The 21,629-nt window shown below is 43.7% G+C and overlaps 1 protein-coding gene across 2 annotated transcripts; it reads right to left on the bottom strand.

Moving 5' to 3' along the window:
- Positions 1-7,066: 7,066 nt before the first annotated feature.
- On the bottom strand, positions 7,067-19,781 carry LOC114707685 (zinc finger protein with KRAB and SCAN domains 7-like). Of its 2 annotated transcripts, XM_028890492.2 has the most exons (5): positions 19,517-19,781; positions 18,910-19,020; positions 17,403-17,939; positions 13,136-13,283; positions 7,067-8,590 (listed from the first exon to the last, which is right to left on the bottom strand). In XM_028890492.2, the coding sequence occupies exons 3-5, from the start codon at positions 17,823-17,825 to the stop codon at positions 7,140-7,142; spliced, it is 2,022 nt and encodes a 673-aa protein (XP_028746325.1). In that variant the 5' UTR covers positions 17,826-17,939; positions 18,910-19,020; positions 19,517-19,781; the 3' UTR covers positions 7,067-7,139. The 2 variants fall into 2 exon arrangements, with proteins under 2 accessions (XP_028746325.1, XP_028746327.1); XM_028890494.2 differs by lacking the exon at positions 18,910-19,020.
- Positions 19,782-21,629: the final 1,848 nt, after the last annotated feature.

The raw sequence follows: 21,629 nt of genomic DNA, 5'->3' as shown, positions 1-21,629 counted from the left end.
GGTGTTATGAATTTTCTAGGTTTCAGGATCTTCCTGAGCCCTGTAAGATTAAAAAATGTGTGTGTCTCACACACATATATGCATGCATGTTGGTGCCCATGGAGGCCCAAAGAGGGCATCGGATCTCTGGAGTTACAGGTGGTTGTGAACGTCTCAACATGGTGCGATGAACCTAATTTTGGTCCCCTGCAAAAGCTTATAACTGCTAACTACCTCTCCAGAAATACTTTGTAAGTTTTGTTTACTTCTTGAGCCTTATAAGTTTAACTTCCCTTGTATCAGTAGCTTACCTACTTCCTCTAGGTGGAAATATATCAATTCAGAGGAAATGGCTATACAACTTGAGGACACTCATTGTATGGCTGCCTGGTTAAAAACTGGGCAGCATTGGTTTGGTTTGGTTTTGCTTTTGTTCATTGCTGAGGCAACCTAATGCTGATTGGAAAAATTTCACTGTGACTTCTTCCTGGTATCAGAATATGCTCTAGACTTTCCAAGGCTGCCACAGGTATGCGGTCACTGCAGTAGTTCTGATATCCTCTGCTATGGAGGTGCAGAATGTACACCCTCAAGGAGGAATATAGCATTTTCCAATCTCTAAAAGTAGAAATAGAATAATGTATAGGCAGAAATTTTTGTCTTGCAGCAACTCCCAAATACCCAGCAGCCACTTCCCAAATACTTGACTTGGAAGGCTTAATATTACTTATGTTTGGCCAATGGCTCAGGCTTATTACTAGCTAGCTCTTACGTTTAAATTAACCTATATTTCTTATCTGTTTTGCCATGTGTCTCATGACTTTACCTGTGTTCTAATACACCTTGCTTCCTTGGTGGCTGGCTGGTGGCTGCCAGACTCTGCCTTTCCTCTTCTCAGAATTCCCCTAGTCTTGTGCTCAATCTCTTCCTGCCCAGTCATTGGCCAATCAGCTTTATTATTAACAATGAGCATAATCCATATCAATAATGCATTCAGTCTCGTGGCTGGATACATATGTGTCCCATGGCCCAAATGCATCCCATTCAGCTATGGTCAACTCTTTATTCAGCCTAGGGTAAATAAATTTTGTCCTGGTGTTACTCTGTCTACTGACCTTTTTACCCAATCCTTGAGTGACTGCTGGTCCTTGGAACTCTATCCATCATCCATATAGTACCATGTTAGGAAGTTGAACATCTCACTTATGCAATATCTATACAGAAGGCAATGCAACTAGAAATAATTTGGGAAAGAACTTTATTGGCTACTATCATGTGATGCCAGCTGTACACTCACTCATTCCTAAAAACTTTTTAAGTCTATGGAATTGGTTACCAAGGAGAGAAACATTGCAGTTTTAGTGAATTGGCAATCCTAATCAGGCATCATTTTAGGAATACCCACCACTGAGAAAAGGAATGGACCATTATATATTTGTCTTCTACTGTGTTTTGGAGCAAAACATTTGTATGCCTTAAAAGATAATCTGCCTCTTACTCTGCTGGGCATCCTGTAAAGTAGCACTATGCATCTAGTAGTGGGAGGATTGGTTTGATCCAATGAAGAATAAACCTACAATGCTCCTTCATGAATTGAGTACTTAAACAATGAGGTGCTTTGAAGCCATTTGGCATCATAACAACACCTTTTACCACATGGAGTAAATGCTTCTATAGGGCTCCATCAGGACAGAGCATGATATAAGAGGTAGGTATATGGTATGTTTTGTTTGATAGAGCCACTGTATGGGTATTAACAATAAATCTAAAATTTACTCCTAATCATTAGAATTTTTCATGAACACATGCTTTCTGATACTGATACTTTTTTTTTTTTTTTTTGGTTTGGTTTTGAGACAGGGTCTCTACATAATCCTAGCTGTCCTGCAACTCACTATGTAGGCTGGCCTCGAACTCACAGAAATCTGACTGCTTCTGCCTCCCAAGTGCTAGGATTAAATGCATGCATGCACCACAACCAGCTTGGAAAAAGCCATCTCCCAAAGTAGGTCAGAATATTATTTTATTTTTAATTATGTGTTATGTGTGTCTTGTGCAGTTGAGTAAATGTGAGTTCAGGAGACCAGAAGAGGACACTGGGTCTCCTGGAGCTGGAGTTACAGGTAGTTGGGTTGTGAGAAACCTGTTGTGAGTTCTAGGAACTGAACTTGGGCCTCTAGCCACCGAGGCACCTCTCTAGCCACCGAGGCACCTCTCTAGCCACCAAGGCACCTCTCTAGCCACTGAGGCACCTCTCTAGCCCCTCATAGGTCAGAATTTAAAATGTCATGATTTCTGTCAGGCTGTTGTCAAACACCTTTAATTCCAGCATTTGGGATGTCGGGGGGTGGGGGAGCAGATGGATCTCTGTGAGTTCAAGGTCAACCTGGTCTATATTGTGAGTTCCAGGGTAGCCAGAGCTAAAAGTGAGACCCAGCATTAAAACAAAACAAAAAACCCAAAATAAAACAAACACCCCCAAAATAAACCAACAACAACCAAATAATAATAAAATAATAATTATGTTGCTGCTGCTGCTGATAATATGTGAAACTAGAGAGATGGCTTAGCAGTTAACAGCACTGGCTGCTCTTCAAGAAGACTCAGGTTCATTCTGAAGCATGGTGGCCCATAGCTATCTATTACTCTTGTTCTTGGAGATCTGGTGTCCTTTTCTGGCCTCTTCAGGCACCAAGCACACATGTGGTGCACAGACATACATGCAGGCAAAACATCCATACATATGAAAGTAAATTATAACTACATGACTTTCTTGACTATGTTGCAGAATATAGCTGTGTGTGTTGTTTCCATGTACCACAGGCAATGGTTCAGTGTATACCTCCTACCCTTTACCAGAATGTAGCTGTGTGTGTTGTTTCCATGTACCACAGGCAATGGCTCAGTGTCTACCTCCTACCCTTTACCAGAATGTAGCTGTGTGTGTTGTTTCCATGTACCACAGGCAATGGCTCAGTGTCTACCTCCTACCCTTTACCAGAATGTAGCTGTGTGTGTTGTTTCCATGTACCGCAGGCAATGGTCAGTGTCTACCTCCTACCTTTACCAGAATGTAGCTGTGTGTGTTGTTTCATGTACGCAGCATGTCAGTGTCTACCTCCTACCCTTTACCAGAATGTAGCTGTGTGTGTTGTTTCCATGTACCACAGAAAATGGCTCAGTGTGTACCTCCTACCCTTTACCATCCTGTTTGACCACCGGAACTATTTCCCATGTTTGAATTCTGATTTCAAGTAAACTGGGGGAAGGCAGAGACAGAGAATCTCTGAATTTGAGGCCAGCCTTGTCTACAAAGTGAGTTCCAGGACAGCCAAAGCTAATAAACTCTGTCTTGAACAACCAAGTGGGGAGGGAATAGGTAAATTGGGTGGTGGATGTGGTAGCTGAGAACACTTTGTCTCCAGCTGGTGGTGCTGTTTGGGAAGGCTGTGGATCCTTTAGGAGGCAGAGCTTTGCTGGAGACTGAGATTTATAGCCTCATCCCATTTCATGTTCTTTCTGCTTTGTGTATAAAATGTAATCATCCAGCTTTTTGCTAGAGCCACAATGCCTAACTCCCCACCCCCCTTTTTTTGTTTTTCAAGACATGGTTTCCCTGTGTAGCTCTGGCTGTCATAGAACTAGCTCTCTGTAGAAGAGGCTGGCCTCTAACTGAGAGAGATCCACCTGCCTTGGCTTCACAAGTACTAGGATTAAAGGTGTGCACCACCACAGCAACAGAAAAGTAACTAATACAGGGGCCAACAAGATGGCCCAGTGGGTAAACGTGCTTTCTGAGCAGGCATGGTGACCTGAGTTCAATCCCTGGAACTCACATAAAGGTGGAAGGAGAGACCAACTCCACAAAAAAGCTGTTCTTTGATCTCTACACACATGCTGTGACACACACTTTAACACACACACACACACACACACACACACACACACACAGACAGAGAGCAGGGGAGCAGGGGCGATATGGGGATGGGACAGTTTATAAAAATTAAACTGAAGATCAGTGAAATGGCTTGGCAGGTAAAAGCATTTGTTACCAAGCCAGACAACCTGACTTCTGACTTTGACCTATGGTATTTACTTAGTAGAGAGAACCAACTCCCACAAATTGTCCTGTAACCTCCATAAGTACATGTACATGAAATGGAGATGCAAAAAAAAAAAAAGCTAAGTAAAGAAGTTCTATCAGGTTGTTTTTTTCATGTTCTCTCCTCCCCTTTGAAGACAGTGATTCAACAGAGCCGGCCTGGAACTTGCTGTGTAGTCGAAACTGACTTGAACTTACAAATATCTATTTCTGAGAGATTCCCAACTGCTAGACCTACAGGCATGTACGACCACACCCAGATGAAGACCCTTTTTCTACATTATGGATTCCTTGAGGGGCCCATAACCGTATGTTAGAATAGAAAACTTCCCCACTTTTTCCTCAGAATATTTCCCCAAAATGTGTGCACAACGGGCCTGGAGAGACGGCTCAATAGGCAAGGTACTTGCCACACATGCATGAGGATCTGAGTTCAGATCTCCAGCATACACACAGAAATTCATGGTGGTGTATGTCAGTGACCCCGGTGCAGCCATGGACATCGACAAACCTTTGTAGTTTTCTGACTGTGATCTATCTCAACCTGCTCACTGAAGAGGCAGAATGGAGTTAGCAAATCCTTACATGACTGCACAACTGAATAGATAACAAAAATGTGCTGTGTTTCTCACTCTCTGTCACACACACAATTATTTTTTAAGCACAATAAACTAGTAGTTATGATATAGTAATGAGTATACTGTATGTGATACTGGAGATGCACTTCCAAGCTTAAAAGTTGAGGGGAGAAGGGGGTTTGTCAATCATTTAAGGATTATTTGAGGGAGATTTTAAAAATTATTTACATACTGAACAATCCAATTAAAAAATGGGCCGGGCAGTGGTGGCGCACGCCTTTAATCCCAGCACTCGGGAGGCAGAGCCAGGCGGATCTCTGTGAGTTCAAGGCCAGCCTGGGCTACCAAGTGAGTTCCAGGAAAGGCGCAAAGCTACACAGAGAAACCCTGTCTCGAAAAAAAAAAAAAAAAAAAAAGGCTAAAGAGCTAAGCAGAGAATTCTCAAAAGAAGAATCTCAAATGGCTGAAAGACATTTAAAGAAATGCTCAACATCCTTAGTCATCAGGGAAATGCAAATCAAAATGACTCTGAGATATCATTTTGTACCTGTCAGAATAGCTAAGATCAAAAACACTAATGACAGTCAATGTTGGAGAGGATGCGGAGCAAAGGGAACACTCCTCCAATGTTGGTGGGAATGCAAACTTGTACAACCACTGTGGAAATCAGTATGGTGGTTTCTCAGAAAATTGGGAATTGATCTACCTCAAGACCCAGCCATACCACTCTTGGGCATATACCTAAAGAATGCTCAATCACACCACAAAGATACATGCTCAACTATGTTCATAGCAGCATTATTTGTAATAGCCAGAACCTGGAAACAACCTGGATGCCCCTCAACTGAAGAATGGATTAAGAAAATGTGGTACATATACACAATGGAGTACTACTCAGCAGAGAAAAACAATGACAGCATGGACTTTGCAGGCAAATGGATGGAACTAGAAAAAATCATCCTGAGTGAGGTAACCCAAACCCAGAAGGACAAACATGGTATGTACCCACTCATAAGTGGATTCTAGATATAAAGCAAAGAACAATCAGACTGCAACCCACAGAACCAGGGAGGCTATATAGCAGGGGGGACCCTAGGATGACTGTGGCTTATAATAAGTTTTGGTTTTACTCAATTACTGGGCAAGCCTCAATGAAACATTTCACTATTAGGATAAGAATTTATATTGTATCAAGCTGATAATAGAAAAATAAATTAATTAATTAAAAATTTACTTAGCAATTAATATAATTAACTATCTATATATATGAAAAATATATACCCACAAAGAGCCTACATATTGTTATGAAAATATATAAATACTTACAAGGGAATTTAACAGTTGTACCATATAGCAACTAACTCAAAGCATGTTTGAGATCAGATCAACAGAGGTTTAAGAGGGAAAGCATTCAGAAAAAAAAAAAGTCCTGGGGCTGGAGCGATGGCTCAGTGGTTAAGAATATATCCTATTCTTGCTGAAGACCCAAATTCAATTCCTAGCACCCATGTCAATTACCCAGGATCACCAGTTCTAAGAGAATCAGTGCCCTCCACTGGCCTCTAAAAGCACTGCACTCACATGTACAATCATACACAAATACACATAAATTAACAAGTAAAAGGAAAAAATTTCTAGGGAGGAACTTAAATGATAAGAAGTTATATACTGGACTAACTTTAAAAAACAAATGTGAAGGCTAGAGAGATGGTTCAGTGGTTAAGAGCACTGCTGCTCTGTCAAAGACCTCGGGTTTGATTCCCATCATCCACATGGTGGCTGACAACTATCTGTAACTCCAGTTCCAGTGGGTCTGATGACCTACTCTGGCCTCTGTATGCACCAGACACTTAAGTGGTACGCAGACATACATGTAGGCAAAACACACATACACAATAAAAAATAATGTGAGGGGGCAAAGTAAATGAAGAGAGCTATAGCCACAAAGTAGGAGTGATGAGGTTCTTGTAGTATGTCTTTGAGTAAATGGTGAAATGGAGAAGTTAAAACGAAGTCTGAAAATCACAAACAAATTGTGGAATGCAAAACTAAAAAATGAGATATATTTTAAGATAGTTTAAAAAATAAAAGTTAGAAGCAAATAAAAGATGTAGTTCGTACTTCTCCAATGGTGCATGAGGAGAGACTACTGAGTTACTAGTGCTCTCCTACCTGAGTGGCCAGACGGAAGGTGCTAAGCAATGGCCATTTGATCAATGCTGCAAAGACAATCTGGTAAATATTCTTCTGTTTTTGTTTTTATTTTTCCAGACAGGGTTTCTCTGTGTATTTTTGGTGCCTGTCCTGGATCTCGCTCTGTAGACCAGGCTGGTCTTGAACTCACAGAGATCCGCCTGGCTCTGCCTCCGAGTGCTGAGATTAAAGGCATGCGCCACCACCACCTGGCAAGAATCTGATAAATATTTTTATAAACAATACTAACTCAAAATTCTTTGTTCTCTATCTCAGGGAACCATGCCTTAAGATGTTGTCTGAAGCAGACTTGAGGGCTTCTTCTCCACATTGTGAGTTCGCTGATGGTGATTAAAAGTGGAACGCTGACTAAAGGCTTTCCCACATTCGATACATTCATAAGGCTTCTCACCAGTGTGAACTCTCTGGTGCACAATAAGCTGTGAACTGTCACTAAAGGCTTTCATGCAGTCTTTACATGTATAGGGCTTTTCACCAGTATGGGTTCTTTGATGAACCATAAGGCTAGAACTGTAACTGAAGACCTTCCCACACTCATTACACTCATAAGGTTTCTCACCAGTATGAATTCTCTGATGTATAATGAGGTGAGAGTTTTGATTAAAAGATTTTCCACACTTGATGCATTTATAGGGCTTTTCTCCAGTGTGAAGTCTCTGGTGCCGAATAAGGCATTTACTTAAACTGAATTTCTTGCCACACTCACTACATTCAAAAGGCTTTTCTCCAGTATGAATTCGTTCATGGTCAATGAGCTGAGAGTTCTGATTGAAGGCTTTCCCACATTCACTACATTTGTATGGTTTTTCCCCAGTGTGGAGACTCCGGTGTCGAATAAGACATTTATTTCGACTAAAGGCCTTGCCACACTCAATACATTCATAAGGCTTCTCTCCAGTGTGGATTCTCTGGTGGTCAATAAGGTTTCTGTTGGAACAGAATGTTTTCCCACACTCATTACACTCATAGGGCTTCTTACCAGTGTGAAGGACCTGATGTTGGATGAGACTTTTACTCTGAATGAATGCCTCCCCACACTCATTGCACTCATAAGGTTTGACCCCAGTTTGGGTTCTCTTGTGGTCAATGAGCTGGGAATTCTGAGTGGAAGCTTTTGCACATTCATTACATTTATAAAGTTTCTCCCCATCATGGAGTCTCTGGTGTTGAATAAGATGGGAACTGTGATGATAAGTCTTCCCACACTCACTACATTCAAAAAAAGGTTTTTCCTCTACGTGTGTTCTGAGCTGAACAATTAGCTGAGGTGTCTGTCGGAAGGTCTTCCCACACTCATTGCATTCATGGGGTTTCTCTCCAGTGTGGATTCTCTGGTGTCCAAGGAGGAGTGAGCTCTGGTTGAAAACTCTGTCACATTCATCACATTTATAGAACTTTTGTCTCTTTGCTTCTAGCTGATGCTCAACAGACCTAGAGGAAAGATCTGGATGTTCCTCTACATCGTTACATTCCTCATTTCTGTCTTTTGTGGAATTTTTCTTATCTTTCTTTTCTAAGAAACCACTTTCTAGTTCACTCCCTTCTTTGTCTGAGGGCTGCTCTTCCATCCGTGCTGAAGGGTCCTCACAGCCACCTCCAGACTCTGCCAAGGCTACTCCAAAGAGTCCCCCTTGGGATGGGTCCAATGAACCTGACCCTTTAGAAATGCCATGCTTTGGAGTGTATGTAGAACTTTCCATCCTGTTCTTACATGTTGCTAAAAGAAAGAAGAAAACAACTTTTACTCTTTTTTTTTCTTTGTAGCTGAAAAAAAAGTCATATTAAGGAATGAGACAACATATTTCAAAGTAGAGAGAAAGTAGTTTCCTTTCTTCTTCGAGAATATTAGCCGGGCGGTGGTGGCGCACGCCTTTAATCCCAGCACTCGGGAGGCAGAGGCAGGTGGATCTCTGTGAGTTCGAGGCCAGCCTGGTCTCCAAAGTGAGTTCCAGGAAAGGCGCAAAGCTACACAGAGAAACCCTGTCTCGAAAAACCAAAAAAAAAAAAAAAAAAAATTAAAACACAGAGGGATAATGGTCCATAGAGAATGGGGAGTAAAGGCAGGAATGGAAGAAGCTTGAGTTAGTACAGCTTAGGTAGGAGAAAGACTGGAAAGTAAGAGCTAAATTGTGTAGCACATTTAAATGTTGCATCATTTTCTAGTCATTGTGATACTGTCTTCTTAGTGAATGGTTAAATTAGGTTCCTCTCCACTGTGACATTGTACAGTTCCACATGTCTCCAAAACTATGTTGGGCCATGTGTGGTAGTGCCTTTAATCTCAGCTCTTGGGAGGTAGAGGAAGGTAGATCTCTGTAAGATCAAGGTCAGGCTGGTCTACATAGAGTTCCAGGCCAGACAGAGCTACACAGTAAGACCTGTGGAGAGAGTTGGGGGGGATGTTGGTTGAAGGAGGGAGAGAAGGTTGGCAAGAAATGAGAAGGCAAAGGTGGCAGTGAGCTGATGAGAATTTCCACTGTGACAGTGTGATGAGAGTTCAAATTGATCTCATGTGATACATGTCAATGGGAACAAGTATGCAGGTTTAGAACAGTGTTTGGAGGGGATAGCAGAGCTGGGGTCTGGGCAAAGCTAGTTCTATATATCTATAAGAATTAAAAGAAGCATCAGTGATTTGAAATATAAATTAAAGCATGTCTTTGTGGTCTTGTCTCTAAAATAATAAAGAAATTAAATAGTTAAACACTGGTCTGCAGTTTTGGAAATTCAAATGCAAAATCTAGGGAAAGGTACTGTAGTCATTCATGGTTATCATCAAATACCAAAATGTTGGTTCCTTTAAATCATGTTGCAATGAGGCCAAGGCCAACATATCTTTAACAAATGAAACTTTAAAATATTTAGTTTAGTAACTCTCATGTCCATCCTCTGTTAAGTTGGCTACTGTCCTGAGTTTGCTAATCACAAGGTCTCAGGCCTTGCAGAGGAATCTCACAGAACTACACTTTGGGTCAAGTAACCCTGGACATGCCCCCAAGGGGTAACAGGTGATTAGAGCTGGCCAGGGGCCAGAAAAACCCATGTCTAGCTAATCTGTAGCTTGTCACCAGCATCTGTTGTAGCCTGGGCCAGTGACTTCCAAAACACAGAGGAAACTAAAACACTGTGTTGGTCGGAATCCACTCTAGGGAAATTCTGACCCCAAAACAGAGTAAGATCTAAAGCTGGATGGTCCACGGAGCCAGGCAAAGTCGCAGTGAGCAGTCAGAAAGAAAGGACTGAAGACAGAACTGAGAAGAAGCTATGGTTTCAGGATTTAAGAATGAGCATCAGTGGATGGGAAATCACAGAAAGCAAACGCCCCGAGAGCAGATGCATTAGTCACAGGGGACACTGGTGTAAAACTCACGTGCTGCATGGCTGAGTCTCCCAGACTGCCTTTTCTCAGCTCATAATTGGATTGCTTTGTTTAATCCCTCAACACAAAGATCTTTACTTCCAAAACCTAAGAGACTCTTACTTATGTCTAAGAAAACCCAAGTTAGCTCCCTACTATTGATCAGTCATTAAATAAAGAAAATGATGACCACTGTTAAACTGGGTTAGGGTGTAGGGAAGTTCATTATCCACATCTACTTTATGTTTGCAAATATTCATAGTAAAAAGTTAAAACAAATCAAATCAAAAGAATACAGTGAAGATGATGTACAGAGGACAGACTGCTGGTTACCGGGGATGAGAATCATTACCCAGTGAGGCCATGCCATGCTCATTTTTCTCTGTCATGTTCTGGTACAGGGCATTGCTGTGGGTGGTCTGTATGTCAAATTGTTCTGATTGGTCAATAAATAAAACACTGATTGGCCAGCGGCCAGGCAGGAAGTATAGGTGGGACTAACAGATGGGAGAATTGAGAAAACAGGAAGGTGGAGGGAATCATTGCCAGCCACCGCCATGACAAGTAGCATGTGAAGATGCTGGTAAGCCACGAGCCACATGGCAAGGTATAGATTTATAAAAATGGGTTAATTTAAGCTAAAAGAACAGTTAGCAAGAAGCCTGCCATGGCCATACAGTTTGTAAGCAATATAAGTCTCTGTGTTTATTTGGTTGGGTCTGAGCGGCTATGGGACTGGCAGGTGACAGAGATTTGTCCTGACTATGGGCCAGGCAGGAAAACTCTAGTTACAGGGCATGCTGATTGAGTGCCAGGCTTTTCCATGGTTTCTGCATACAGTCCTTATTCGCTGTAATCTCCTGGAATGACAAGCTTCTATTGTTCAGAAACAGTCTCATCCAGAAGAACAGAGTTCTCAGGAGTACAGAAGTAACAGAGTACAAAAGGATAGTGGAAAAGAGCTGGGTCAACTCATAAAAAAGAACAAAATGGGGCTAAATGGAACCCATTACACCAGGGGCAGGGACCTAGCTCCAGGGAAAGCATTGGGCAGGAAAACCAGAGAAGCCTCCTCAGGTTGTCTAGAGGTAAGTTCCACCCACTGCCCCACCACCCGACATGGAATCAAGAAAAACAGAGCCACACTCACCTGAGGCCTGACCATTCTAAGCACAGTAGTTGCTGTGGAGTTCCCCACATTAGCCTGGCCCCTGGCATTGCCCACTTCAAGAAAACCAGGACCTGGGGTGAAAGGGGAACTCAGTGGGTCAAGCCCTGCTCTCAGCTCTGTAAGGTCTACGTGCTGAAAGAGGTGGGAACTGTGAGCATCCAGGAAGCTCCACATATACTGACTCTTAGCTTCTTCCAGAGACCTCTGTGTGCTGGGAATCCTAAGTGTGCTGGGAATGTTCTTCAGAGAGTACAGCAGGTGATATATGGTCAAACTGAGAACTGGAGGTTCCTTTCAGGTCTCTCTCCAGCCTGTCTGAAGCTCTACTTCTGACTACATTTTCTCTGCATTAATTTCCTTACCACTTCCAAGACTGATTTACCTCCCTGCCTTAAAAAAAAAAATCTAATTTATTCTACATGTATGGGTGTTTTGTCTGTGCACCATCTGTGTGCCTGGTGTGGAGATCAGGTGTTGGATCCCATGGAACTGGAGTTAGAGGTGGTGAAGAGCAACCATGTAGGTACTGGAATTTGAACCTGGAAAGCAGGTCTTTAGCCAGTCTCCTGCCATCTGGAACTGCTGGAAGTCCAGCTCTGTGGTTCCTTCTCCCTCTATCAGTGATTCTTCTTACTTTCATGGTTTTAATCATACAGTCCTCACTGCTCTCTCAGACCTGTCACATAGCAGCAAGCTGGACAGTGTTCCTTGAAACAGCAAGTTCAGTTTCTTCTTTTGTTGTTGTTGTTGTCGTTGTTTTGTTTTAATAATTTATGTTCAGTAGTGTTTTGCCTCAAGTATGTCTGTGTGAGATTGTCAGAATCCCTAGGACTGGAGTTACAGACAGGTGTGAGCTGCCATGTGGATGCTGGGAATCGAACCCAAGTCCTCTAGAACAACAGCTAGTGCTCTTAACTACTGAGCCATCTCTCCAGCCCCATGTTTCACTTTGTTTTTTTAAGACAAGATTTCACTATGTAGCCTGGCTGGCCTGGAGCTTGCTATGTAAATCAGACTGGCTTCAAATTCAGAGATCTTTCTGCTTCTGCCTCACAAGTGCTTGGATTGAAGGCGTGTACCCTTGTACCCTACCTCCATCCTCCACTTTTTAACTATTAAATCTCTTGCTAGTTGCTCTAGTGTCCTCTACCTACTCTGCCTCATAATGCACTTTATCCAATCGTCCCCTCTTACAATGCCAGTATTGTGACCGGGGGCAGATATCATCCATGTGTATCTTTTGTTTGTGGTAGTTGGTTTTGGAGGTTTTGTTTGACACAGGGTATTAATCTGAAGCACAAGCTAGCTCGAAACTTACTAAGTAGTCCAGGCTGGCCTTCAACTCTCAAAAATTCTCTTGTCTTAGCTTTCCAAGAATAGGAATGACAGGTGTGATCCACCACACCCAGCTTCACCTAAATGTATCTTATGAGTTTGCTTCTGTTTATGTGTATGACTGACTTCCTACCACCTAGATAAGAACTCTTAAAAATAAGCATAGTGTATTGCATGTCTCTGGTCCTCAGTGGTGTTTCCAATGAAATGCTTGAGGAAAACTTGATACGTGTATGATAAGAGAATAGACAAAAAGGTCAGATACAGCCACTAAGGAAGGAAGCCAGCCATAAGGGTAATCTGGGATTTCAGTGGGGTACAAGTTGGGCTATGAAAGAAACTGACTCCAGGAGGTAGAAGCAAGAATGATTTGAGGACAGAAGTAGAAAGACAAGTACCGAAGTGTCCATGAGGGTCATAAGGAGGATCCCAGTGGGGTTCAGGGGCTGAGCCCTGACTGGAGGTTGAGGAAGGCGATTGTTCTATTGCATCCAGAGATATCATCTTCTTTAAACGCATATCCTGTTCTTGTCCTGGATGTAAAACCTAGAGATAAGGAAACAGAACTGGGTTCAAAAGTGCATTCTTGAAGGTAGAGAACCCAAACCTCTAAGATAACCCATACAGGAAAAAAGCCAAGGAAATGAAGAACCAGGCTATCTTTCCAGCACTACCAATAAAGTCAACTGGCTAACAGCAAAGCTTGCAATCTTCTCTGCCATCTCTCTCTTAGAACAGATTCTATAGCCAGTTCCGCTGTGTCAGATCTTTGGGTACACATTTGCTTAAGAACTATGTGAAGCTATCAAGACAGCCCAGATGGTAAATACTGTTAAGCCTGAGGCCCTGAGTAAAGACCAGTTTTCAAGTTGTCCACTAGATAGTCCTTTGTGTATCTATATGTGGGTGTGCACATATGTGTGCAGTTGCACATGCACAAGTGTGCAGAAGCTGGAGGACAACTTCAGCTGTCTTTTTTGCTCAATAACAACCCATTTTTATATATGTGTATACATATGATCATGTATAAGAATTATGACACATTGTAAAACCTGCCTTCTAAGAATCATAGAGCTAAATAGCCAACTTAGACTTACTTATGCCTACTTCAGACTCTCTAGGGCTCATAGACCAGGAATCTAGTGTGGTAGTTTGAAAGAAAATGGCTCTCAAAAGGAGTGGCACTATTAGGAGGTGTGGTTTATTGCAGTGGGTGTGGCCTTAGTGGAGGAAGTATGTCACTGTGAAGACAGGCTTGGAGGTCTCATACATGCTCAAGCTACACCCAGTGTCTCAGACCACTTCCTGTTGCCTGTGAGTCAAGATGTAAGAACCCTCAGCTCCTTCTCTAACATCATGTCTCCTGCATGCTGCCTCACTTTCCGCCATGATGATAACAGACTAAACCTCTGAAATTGTGAGTCACTACAATTATATATTTTCTTTTATGTCAGGGACAAGGACAGAATCTCTAGTTAGTGGAAAAATACAGACCCCCAATAAGACAGGGAACTAGATCATCTTACAGTCAGGTTGCCTAGCAACAGGACATTGAGTCAGAGCCCTTGACCCTTTCACCCTGTAAACATCCTACATAAACATCCTGTTAGCTTGCCCCACCCTATGTAGATAACAATTCTTGCTCCCCCTACCCTGTAGGAACTATATAAACCCTCCTGGAGAAAAATAAAATTGTACCTTGATCAGAATCTTGACTTGGTGTCTTCCTTTGTATCTCCTGTCCCTATCATTCAGTCCTTAGGGTGGTCGAGAACCCATTGAAGCCCTGCTGGCTGGGGCACTTTTATAAGAGTTGCCTGGGTTGGGGATTTAGCTCAGTGGTAGAGTGCTTGCCTAGCAAGCACAAGGCCCTGAGTTCGGTCCTCAGCTCAAAAAAAAAAAAAAAAAAAGTTGCCATGGTCATGGTGTCTCTTCACAGCAATAGAAACCCTAAGAGACCTAGCCTAACCACTGATTTCCAGGTCAGGGAAATCCTGTCTCAAAAACCAACGTGGCCATACACATCCATGTCAAGCAGTAGGAGATGTCTCTAATGAGGTTTATTGTTTATAAATGGTCAATGTAGTGGTTGAAGTAAACCATATGCCCAAGTCCTGGGTAAAGTACTAGAACTTCAGCGGGATTTAACGGCCAGTAGATCACAAAGTTAGATTACAGTGTATTAAATTATATCTTCTGCCTATACCCACAGCTACTGTATTAAAGAGCATTTATCTGCACTTACAAGAACCAAACAGGACACTGGGGAGATAGTTCAAAAAACACAGTGTTTTCTGTGTAGTCATGACAACCTAGGTTGGGATTCCCAGAACCAGTGTAAAAAAGTCGGGCATGATAGCACATGCTTGTAATCCCAACCCTAGAAAGGCATATACAGTCACATCCCTAGGCTCATAGGCCAGGAACCTGGCCTAACCACTGATTCCCAGGTCAGAGAGATCTTGCCTCAAAAACCAAGGTGACCAGTACCTGAGGAACAACACCTGAAGTTGTTCTCTAGCCTACACACACACACACACACACACACACACACACACACACACACACCTGCACATGCACCTCCCCTCCAAATAAACGCACATATGTATGTACATAGCTGCACATGCACCTCTCTTCCACATAAACACACATACACTAACCTGATTCAGAGTTTGGCTAGTATGGTGGCTGGAATAAGAATAGAACCCATAGGCTCATAGCTTTGAATGCTTAGTCACCAGGGAGTGGCATCATTTGAAAGAATTAGAAGGATTAGGAGGTATCACCTTATTAGACGAAGTGTGTCACAGGAAGTGGGCTTTAAGATGCCAGGCCCAGTCTCTGTCTCTCTCTGCCTATAGATCCATATGTTGCCTTGGTCATGGAGTCTCTTCACAGCAATAGAAAACTGACTAAGTTGGTGCCAGGGACTCAGGTATTGCTGTGACAGGCTTGACCATGGTATTTGTTGGAGGAATATGGAAGACTTTGGGACTCTGGACTAGAAAAGTAGTTGGATGCTTTAAGTGAGGATTAATGGGCATCCTAGCAGGAGCACAGAAGACTGTGCTGAGGGCAATTTCAATTGTAGGGCCCTACCTCAAGGCATTTCAGAGAAAGAAGTGTGTTGCAGTCAACAAGAATGAAAGAAGTGGATATCTGAAGAGCGCTTTGACATTAGACATGGAGATGCAGAATCTGGTTTTCAGTCTTGCTTTGGTCCAGTATTTCCTCACTATGCTCCCTTTCCCTGCTTTTGGAACTGCAGTGTATATCCTGTGCCATTATATGTTGGAAGTATGTGATCTGCTTTTTGATTTTGATTTTACGGGGGGGGGGGGGGGGAGAGTATAGTTAAGAGATTGCCATGAGTCTCAGAGAAGACTTTCAACTTTTAAACATTGTTGAGACTGTGATAGACTATGGGTGTGGAACCAAAAAAGACCAAAATGCTTTCACCCCAAAACTAAAGGCCTAAGACTGCTCCTTTTAGCTACAGACCATAAGTTACTGAAACAGGCCAGAAGCTACTGAAACCAGTCAGTTCAGAGTCCAGAAACCAGGAAGTGTAAAAGTACAGAGTCACAAGGTAGTCAGGAGGTAATGGCTGCCGGACTATGGAATGTCCTCTCCCTGGCACCCTAGGCAACTGCTTGACCATAGAATGTCCCAATCCTAGTTTCCATAGTGACTGTGTAATCACCAGATGCCCCCATCTTGGGGCAGCCAATGAGAAATGGTGGTGGGCAACTACCTCCTTAGAAGGAAAATTGAATTGTGATTTCTGGAATTCCTAGACACAAGCCAATCAGAATTGTACCCGTACTAGCACCACTAAATGATGCAACCTTGTGATTTTTCCCTTTAAAACTGGGCTTGCAGATAGGTGGGCACTTCCTCCATCCTCCACTGCGTTGGATCTGTTGGACGAAGTCCCTGCCTAGGCTTGTATTGCATTTGGATATCCTGAAATTAAACCTTGCTTTTGCATTCCTGCATGCTCGCCCTTGGTGGTCTCTCTGGGGGTCGCAATCTGGGCACAACATGGGGACGTTTGAAGTTGGACTGAATGCATTTTGCAATATGATATGGCTACAAGCCTATGGGGGTCAGGGAGAGGAATATGGTGGTTTGAATAAGAATGGCCCCCACAGGTCATAGATTTGAATGCTTAGTCATTGGGGAGTGGCACTATTTAAAAGGATTAGAAGGTGTGGCCTTGTTAGAAAAAAATATCACCGGGGATGGCTTTGAGGTTTCCCAGTCTCCCGACTACCTCCCCAAACTCAGATTGTAGAGCTCTCAGCTACTTCTCCAGCACCAGATATGTCTGTCTGCCACCATGCTCCCTGACATGATAATGGACTAATCTCTGAAACTGTAAGCAAGCGCACAATTGAATGCTTTTATAAGAGTGCTTTGGTCTTGGTGTCTCTTCAGCACAACAGAACAGTGATGAAGACAGTTGGATTTATATTTTTGCTTATGGCATGCAGCACAGAACTATTTCCCATCTATCAGTGGTGCAGATTTGGGAATCCTAAAGGCAAACAAGCCTAAAGTGTGGGAAATGAAGGATGCTTCTTTTCAGGCTAGTCCAAGTCAAGAGAAGAGTTCTAGAAGCATCTAGAACATCTACAACAGCTTGTAGACTTGACTGCTTACCTCCCCTGACCCACTAAGGTGTCTCTGGAAATCCTCCACCACAGCCACAGCCTCCTCGCCAGTTTCAGGGTGACGGAGCTGTACCCACATCTGGATCTCCCTGGGCAGGATGCTTAGGAACTGCTCCAGCACCAGCAGCTCCAGGATCTGTTCCTTGCTGTGGATCTCTGGCATCAGCCACCAGTGGCAGAGCTCCCTGAGCCGGCTCAGTGCCTCTTGAGGCCCAGACATCTCGTGGTAACATAACTGCCTGAAGTGTAGCCGGAAGATTTCACAGACAGGAGGGTAGTTCTTCTGGAAGCTGCAGCTCTGTCCCCAGGTCTGGCTTCCTGGTTCCTGCTTCACAGTCAAGCTCCCCTCCTGCTTCTGATACCCAGCTGTCCTGGGGATAAGACCTAATGTTCCCCTGCCTTCCATGGTCATTGTGATCCCCAAAAGAAGCTAGTTCCAGCTACAGCAGGCACACTGAAAACGAGTCTCTGATTCAAATTGCAGGAGCTGTTTTTCAGAGTCAAGAAAGAAGTGCAGAAGTGTCACCTAGAGAAACATAAGGAGAACAATCAGAGTCCTGGAGTACTCACCCTTGGCTTGCAAGATTCTGCAGCTAAATCAAAGCTTTAGGGGGAAAAGTACAAATAGAGAAATCACTCCGAGTGACTTCCCTTCTCAAACTTTTAGACTCAAACTAAATATCTATGTTTAGCACTCATAGCTTTTTGTTGTTTTTTGAGACAAGATTTCTCTGTGTAGCTTTGGAACCTGTCCTGGGACTCGCTCTGTAGGCTAGGCTGGCCTTGAACTCACAGAGATCCTAATGCCTCTGCCTCTGGATTGCTGGGATTAAAGGTGTGGTCCACCACTGCCCAGCTTGCATTCATAGCTTTTTACACACACACACACACACACACACACACACACACACACACACACACACCTCCAACTATTCTCCCCAAGTATCCAAATTAAAAGGATAGCAACGGCCTCCAATGTAGGGTATGCTAGAAAATAGGTTGTTAAAAAATGACTAAATTATTTAGCCCTAATTTAATATGTTCTGTAGTATGCACTGAAATTCAAATCATATATATTGTTAATTTTTTAATAGACATGCTGGGAGTGGAGGCTCAAAAGTCTTCAACTAGTAAAGTTTGGGACTAACGCTCTATAAAATACACACACACACACACACACTTTCCCTGTTTGCACTTTTCCCCTTCTTTTTCTTCATTTCTGACAAACGCTTATTCCTCTGTCACTTCTTTTGAAGGCAGTTCTCCTGGTTGCCCCAGGTGGAAACATCGGGTTTCTTTTCCTTGCTGTACCTCATACTGGAACACTGTACTTGCACTGGTTTATGCAGAACTCAGTCGTGGCCTTCAAACTCTTGGAGAGCCACTCAAAAGGGAGGAACTAGATAGAGTAAGAACTTTGGAGATCTTTTCTACTTAACTCAAGCCTTTCTGGTCTCTCCTGGCACACCAGTAGTATCGATTCCATAACCCTATACCTCTGCTGGACCATTTCTCGTACCACAACTCTGCAGTTTACACAGATGTGGGCTCCATTTCCTGGGGAGACTCAGAAGGCAGGACTGGCTTCCAGACGTGCACATGTGTACCTGTGTTACACAGGGACAGAGATATGGTAAACCAATGTGGTTAACTTAGCTGACAAAGTCTGGGGAAAATGTTTTCCCGTTTATGCATGCCATTTGGAAATCAGCTTCCTCAGGGGTAACTAGGATGTATGCTGCGGTTCCAGATACCAGGCACTGAAGACCCCAGAGTTAGACATTTTCCTCTGAGCCTGTTTTTTGTTGAAGGTTTTTTTTTTTTTTTTTTTTTTTTTTTTTGGTTTTCCAAGACATGGTTTCTGTGTGCTGTGTGTAGCCTTGACTGCCCTGCCTCTGCCTTCCTCCACCACTGCCCGGCTGAGCCTGATTCTGTTTTTTAAAGACTAATCTGTGAACTCTCTGAGAGCACACACGTGAAGCCAGGACACTTCCCCACTGACTTTACTGTCCCGAAAGCTCAGCAGAAGACTTCGCCGCACGTCTATAGTGCCAACTCTGACGGGGCCCATTCCAGAGAGTAGCATACGGCGGCACCGCTCACCTGGCGGGTCTGCCCTGTGCAGCACTGACGCACAGGCTCCAACCCGAGCCGACCTCACGGAACGAGGTCGAGGCGACTCGCCTCGGACAGGCACCCCGGCACCCGCCGGCGACGCGGCCGTGTGCTGGCTGCACCTCCCTTCCCGGCACGACCTGCAGGCGTGACGGCTCACCGGCCCCCAGCGCCACCAGGACCCTAAGAAATGACAACAGCGGCACCGGAAGCGTGCGAGCGTCTTTCCGGTATCTCCTGGATTCCGGAAGTGTCGGTTGCCAAGGTGAGCAAGAGATTGGACATCTGAGGCACAAGCGGGCGTCGCGCTCTAATTCGGGCCATTCAGAATCCAAAGACCTTGTGAGACCAAAATGAGCCATCTTAGAAATAAGACCAAAATGCTTTCACCCAAAAACTAAGGCCTAAGATTTCTCCTTTTGGGAATAGGCCATTAGTTACTGAATCCAGTCAGTTCAGATTCCAGAAACCAGGAAGTGTAAAAGTATAGAGTTACAAGATAGCCACGAGGTAATGCCTGCCAGACTATGGAATGTCCTCTCCCTGGTTTCCAGGGTAACTGACCACAGAAATGCCCCCACCTGAGGGCAGCCAATGAGAAATGGTAGTGGGCAACCACTCCCTTAGAAGTAATTTCTGGAAGTCCCTAGAAGCGAGCCAATCAGAATTGTATCCATACTAGCACCCCTAAATGATGTAACCTTGTGACTTTTCCTTTTAAAAACTGAGCTTGCAGACAGGTGGGCACTTCTTCCAGCCTCCACTGCATTGGATGTATTGGACGCAGTCCCTGCCTAGGCTTGTATTGCTTTTGGATATCCAGAATTAAACCTTGCTTTTGCATTCCGGCATGCTCGTCTTTGGTGGTCTCTCTGGGGGTCACGATCTGGGCACAACAACCTCGCTATTGACACAAAAAGACCAAAGACAACTAAAGCAAAATCCGTTCTTTCCAACCATCAGACTTTGACAGTTAGGAGCCTGACCTGATGATGCCCTATGCAATTAGAGCTCAGTTCCTATTTATCCCTGGCACCTCACCGCAAACAGCTTGTCTCAGGAAGAATAAATAGTGTTACAAAGTTTGCTAACCAAGAAGATAGCAAAACTCTTCTACTGTAAAAGGGTGTGTGTCTCTCAGGACGATTCGCCAAGAATTCAAACTGTTGTGATTCTACCGTCCCACAGCAAATACTCGTTACTGAAACTTCTTTAACTCTTAATAGTTTGCTAAACAGTTTTACTCTTGTGCTTGGAGTTTATCAAATCCACATTTATGGATCCAAATACCACAATCCGTGGGCCTGTTTTTTTTTTTTTTTTTTTTTTTGTGTGTGTGTGTGTGTGTGTGTGTGTGTGTGTGTGTAAGGTGGGATGTCTACTGCTTGCTTTTTTTTGACTCACGCATTGGTCATTACACACAATGTAATGCACCAGGCCTTTGGCTTAGTAGTGTCTATGTTAACAGCCATTGCTCACAGACACACAAGCCCCACAGTTTGCATTTTTGCGATGGGAAACAGATTTCAGATGGAGTGTCTCTCTCCAGGAGTGGCAGAGCTGTAGTGTGAGTCCATGCCCCAAGATGACTGCCAACTTGCCAGGGTCAGAATAAACTAAGAGACATATTTCTGGGATAGAGGTTTTCCTGGAAGGAGGAACTGAAGGGAAGACACTCCTCAGAGCCAAATTATATGGAGGTCCCAGACAGGGTCCCACTGTGTAGCTCTGGCTGGCCTGGAACTCATTGTGTAGACCAGCGTGGCCTTGGACTCAGAAAGATCCACTTGTCTTTGCCTCCTGAGTGCTGAGATTAAAGGTGTGTGCCACCACATAGGCACACATAACTGCTGAGCCCCTCATCGGCCACTTTTAACAGTTCTTTTCAGGTGGCCTGGTTAATTTTGTCAAAATCTCTGGGTCTTTGATATCTTCCCTTTGCTAATTCCCTGCCGGGTTCCACCCTCCTGAATGCCTAAGGGAAGTTCCTTGTCTGCATATCCTGCATATTGGGCGTTAACAGCTTAGATGCACGATTGAAAAACTTCTGTAGCGAACTTCTGCCCTCTGGGGTTCTCCCATTGTGCTGTAAGCCTGTATT

Source organism: Peromyscus leucopus, chromosome 7, assembly GCF_004664715.2.
Source record: "Peromyscus leucopus breed LL Stock chromosome 7, UCI_PerLeu_2.1, whole genome shotgun sequence".
Lineage (NCBI taxonomy): Eukaryota > Metazoa > Chordata > Mammalia > Rodentia > Cricetidae > Peromyscus > Peromyscus leucopus.
Note: the sequence above shows the minus strand (reverse complement) of the source record. Positions and strands in the feature narration are given on the sequence as shown.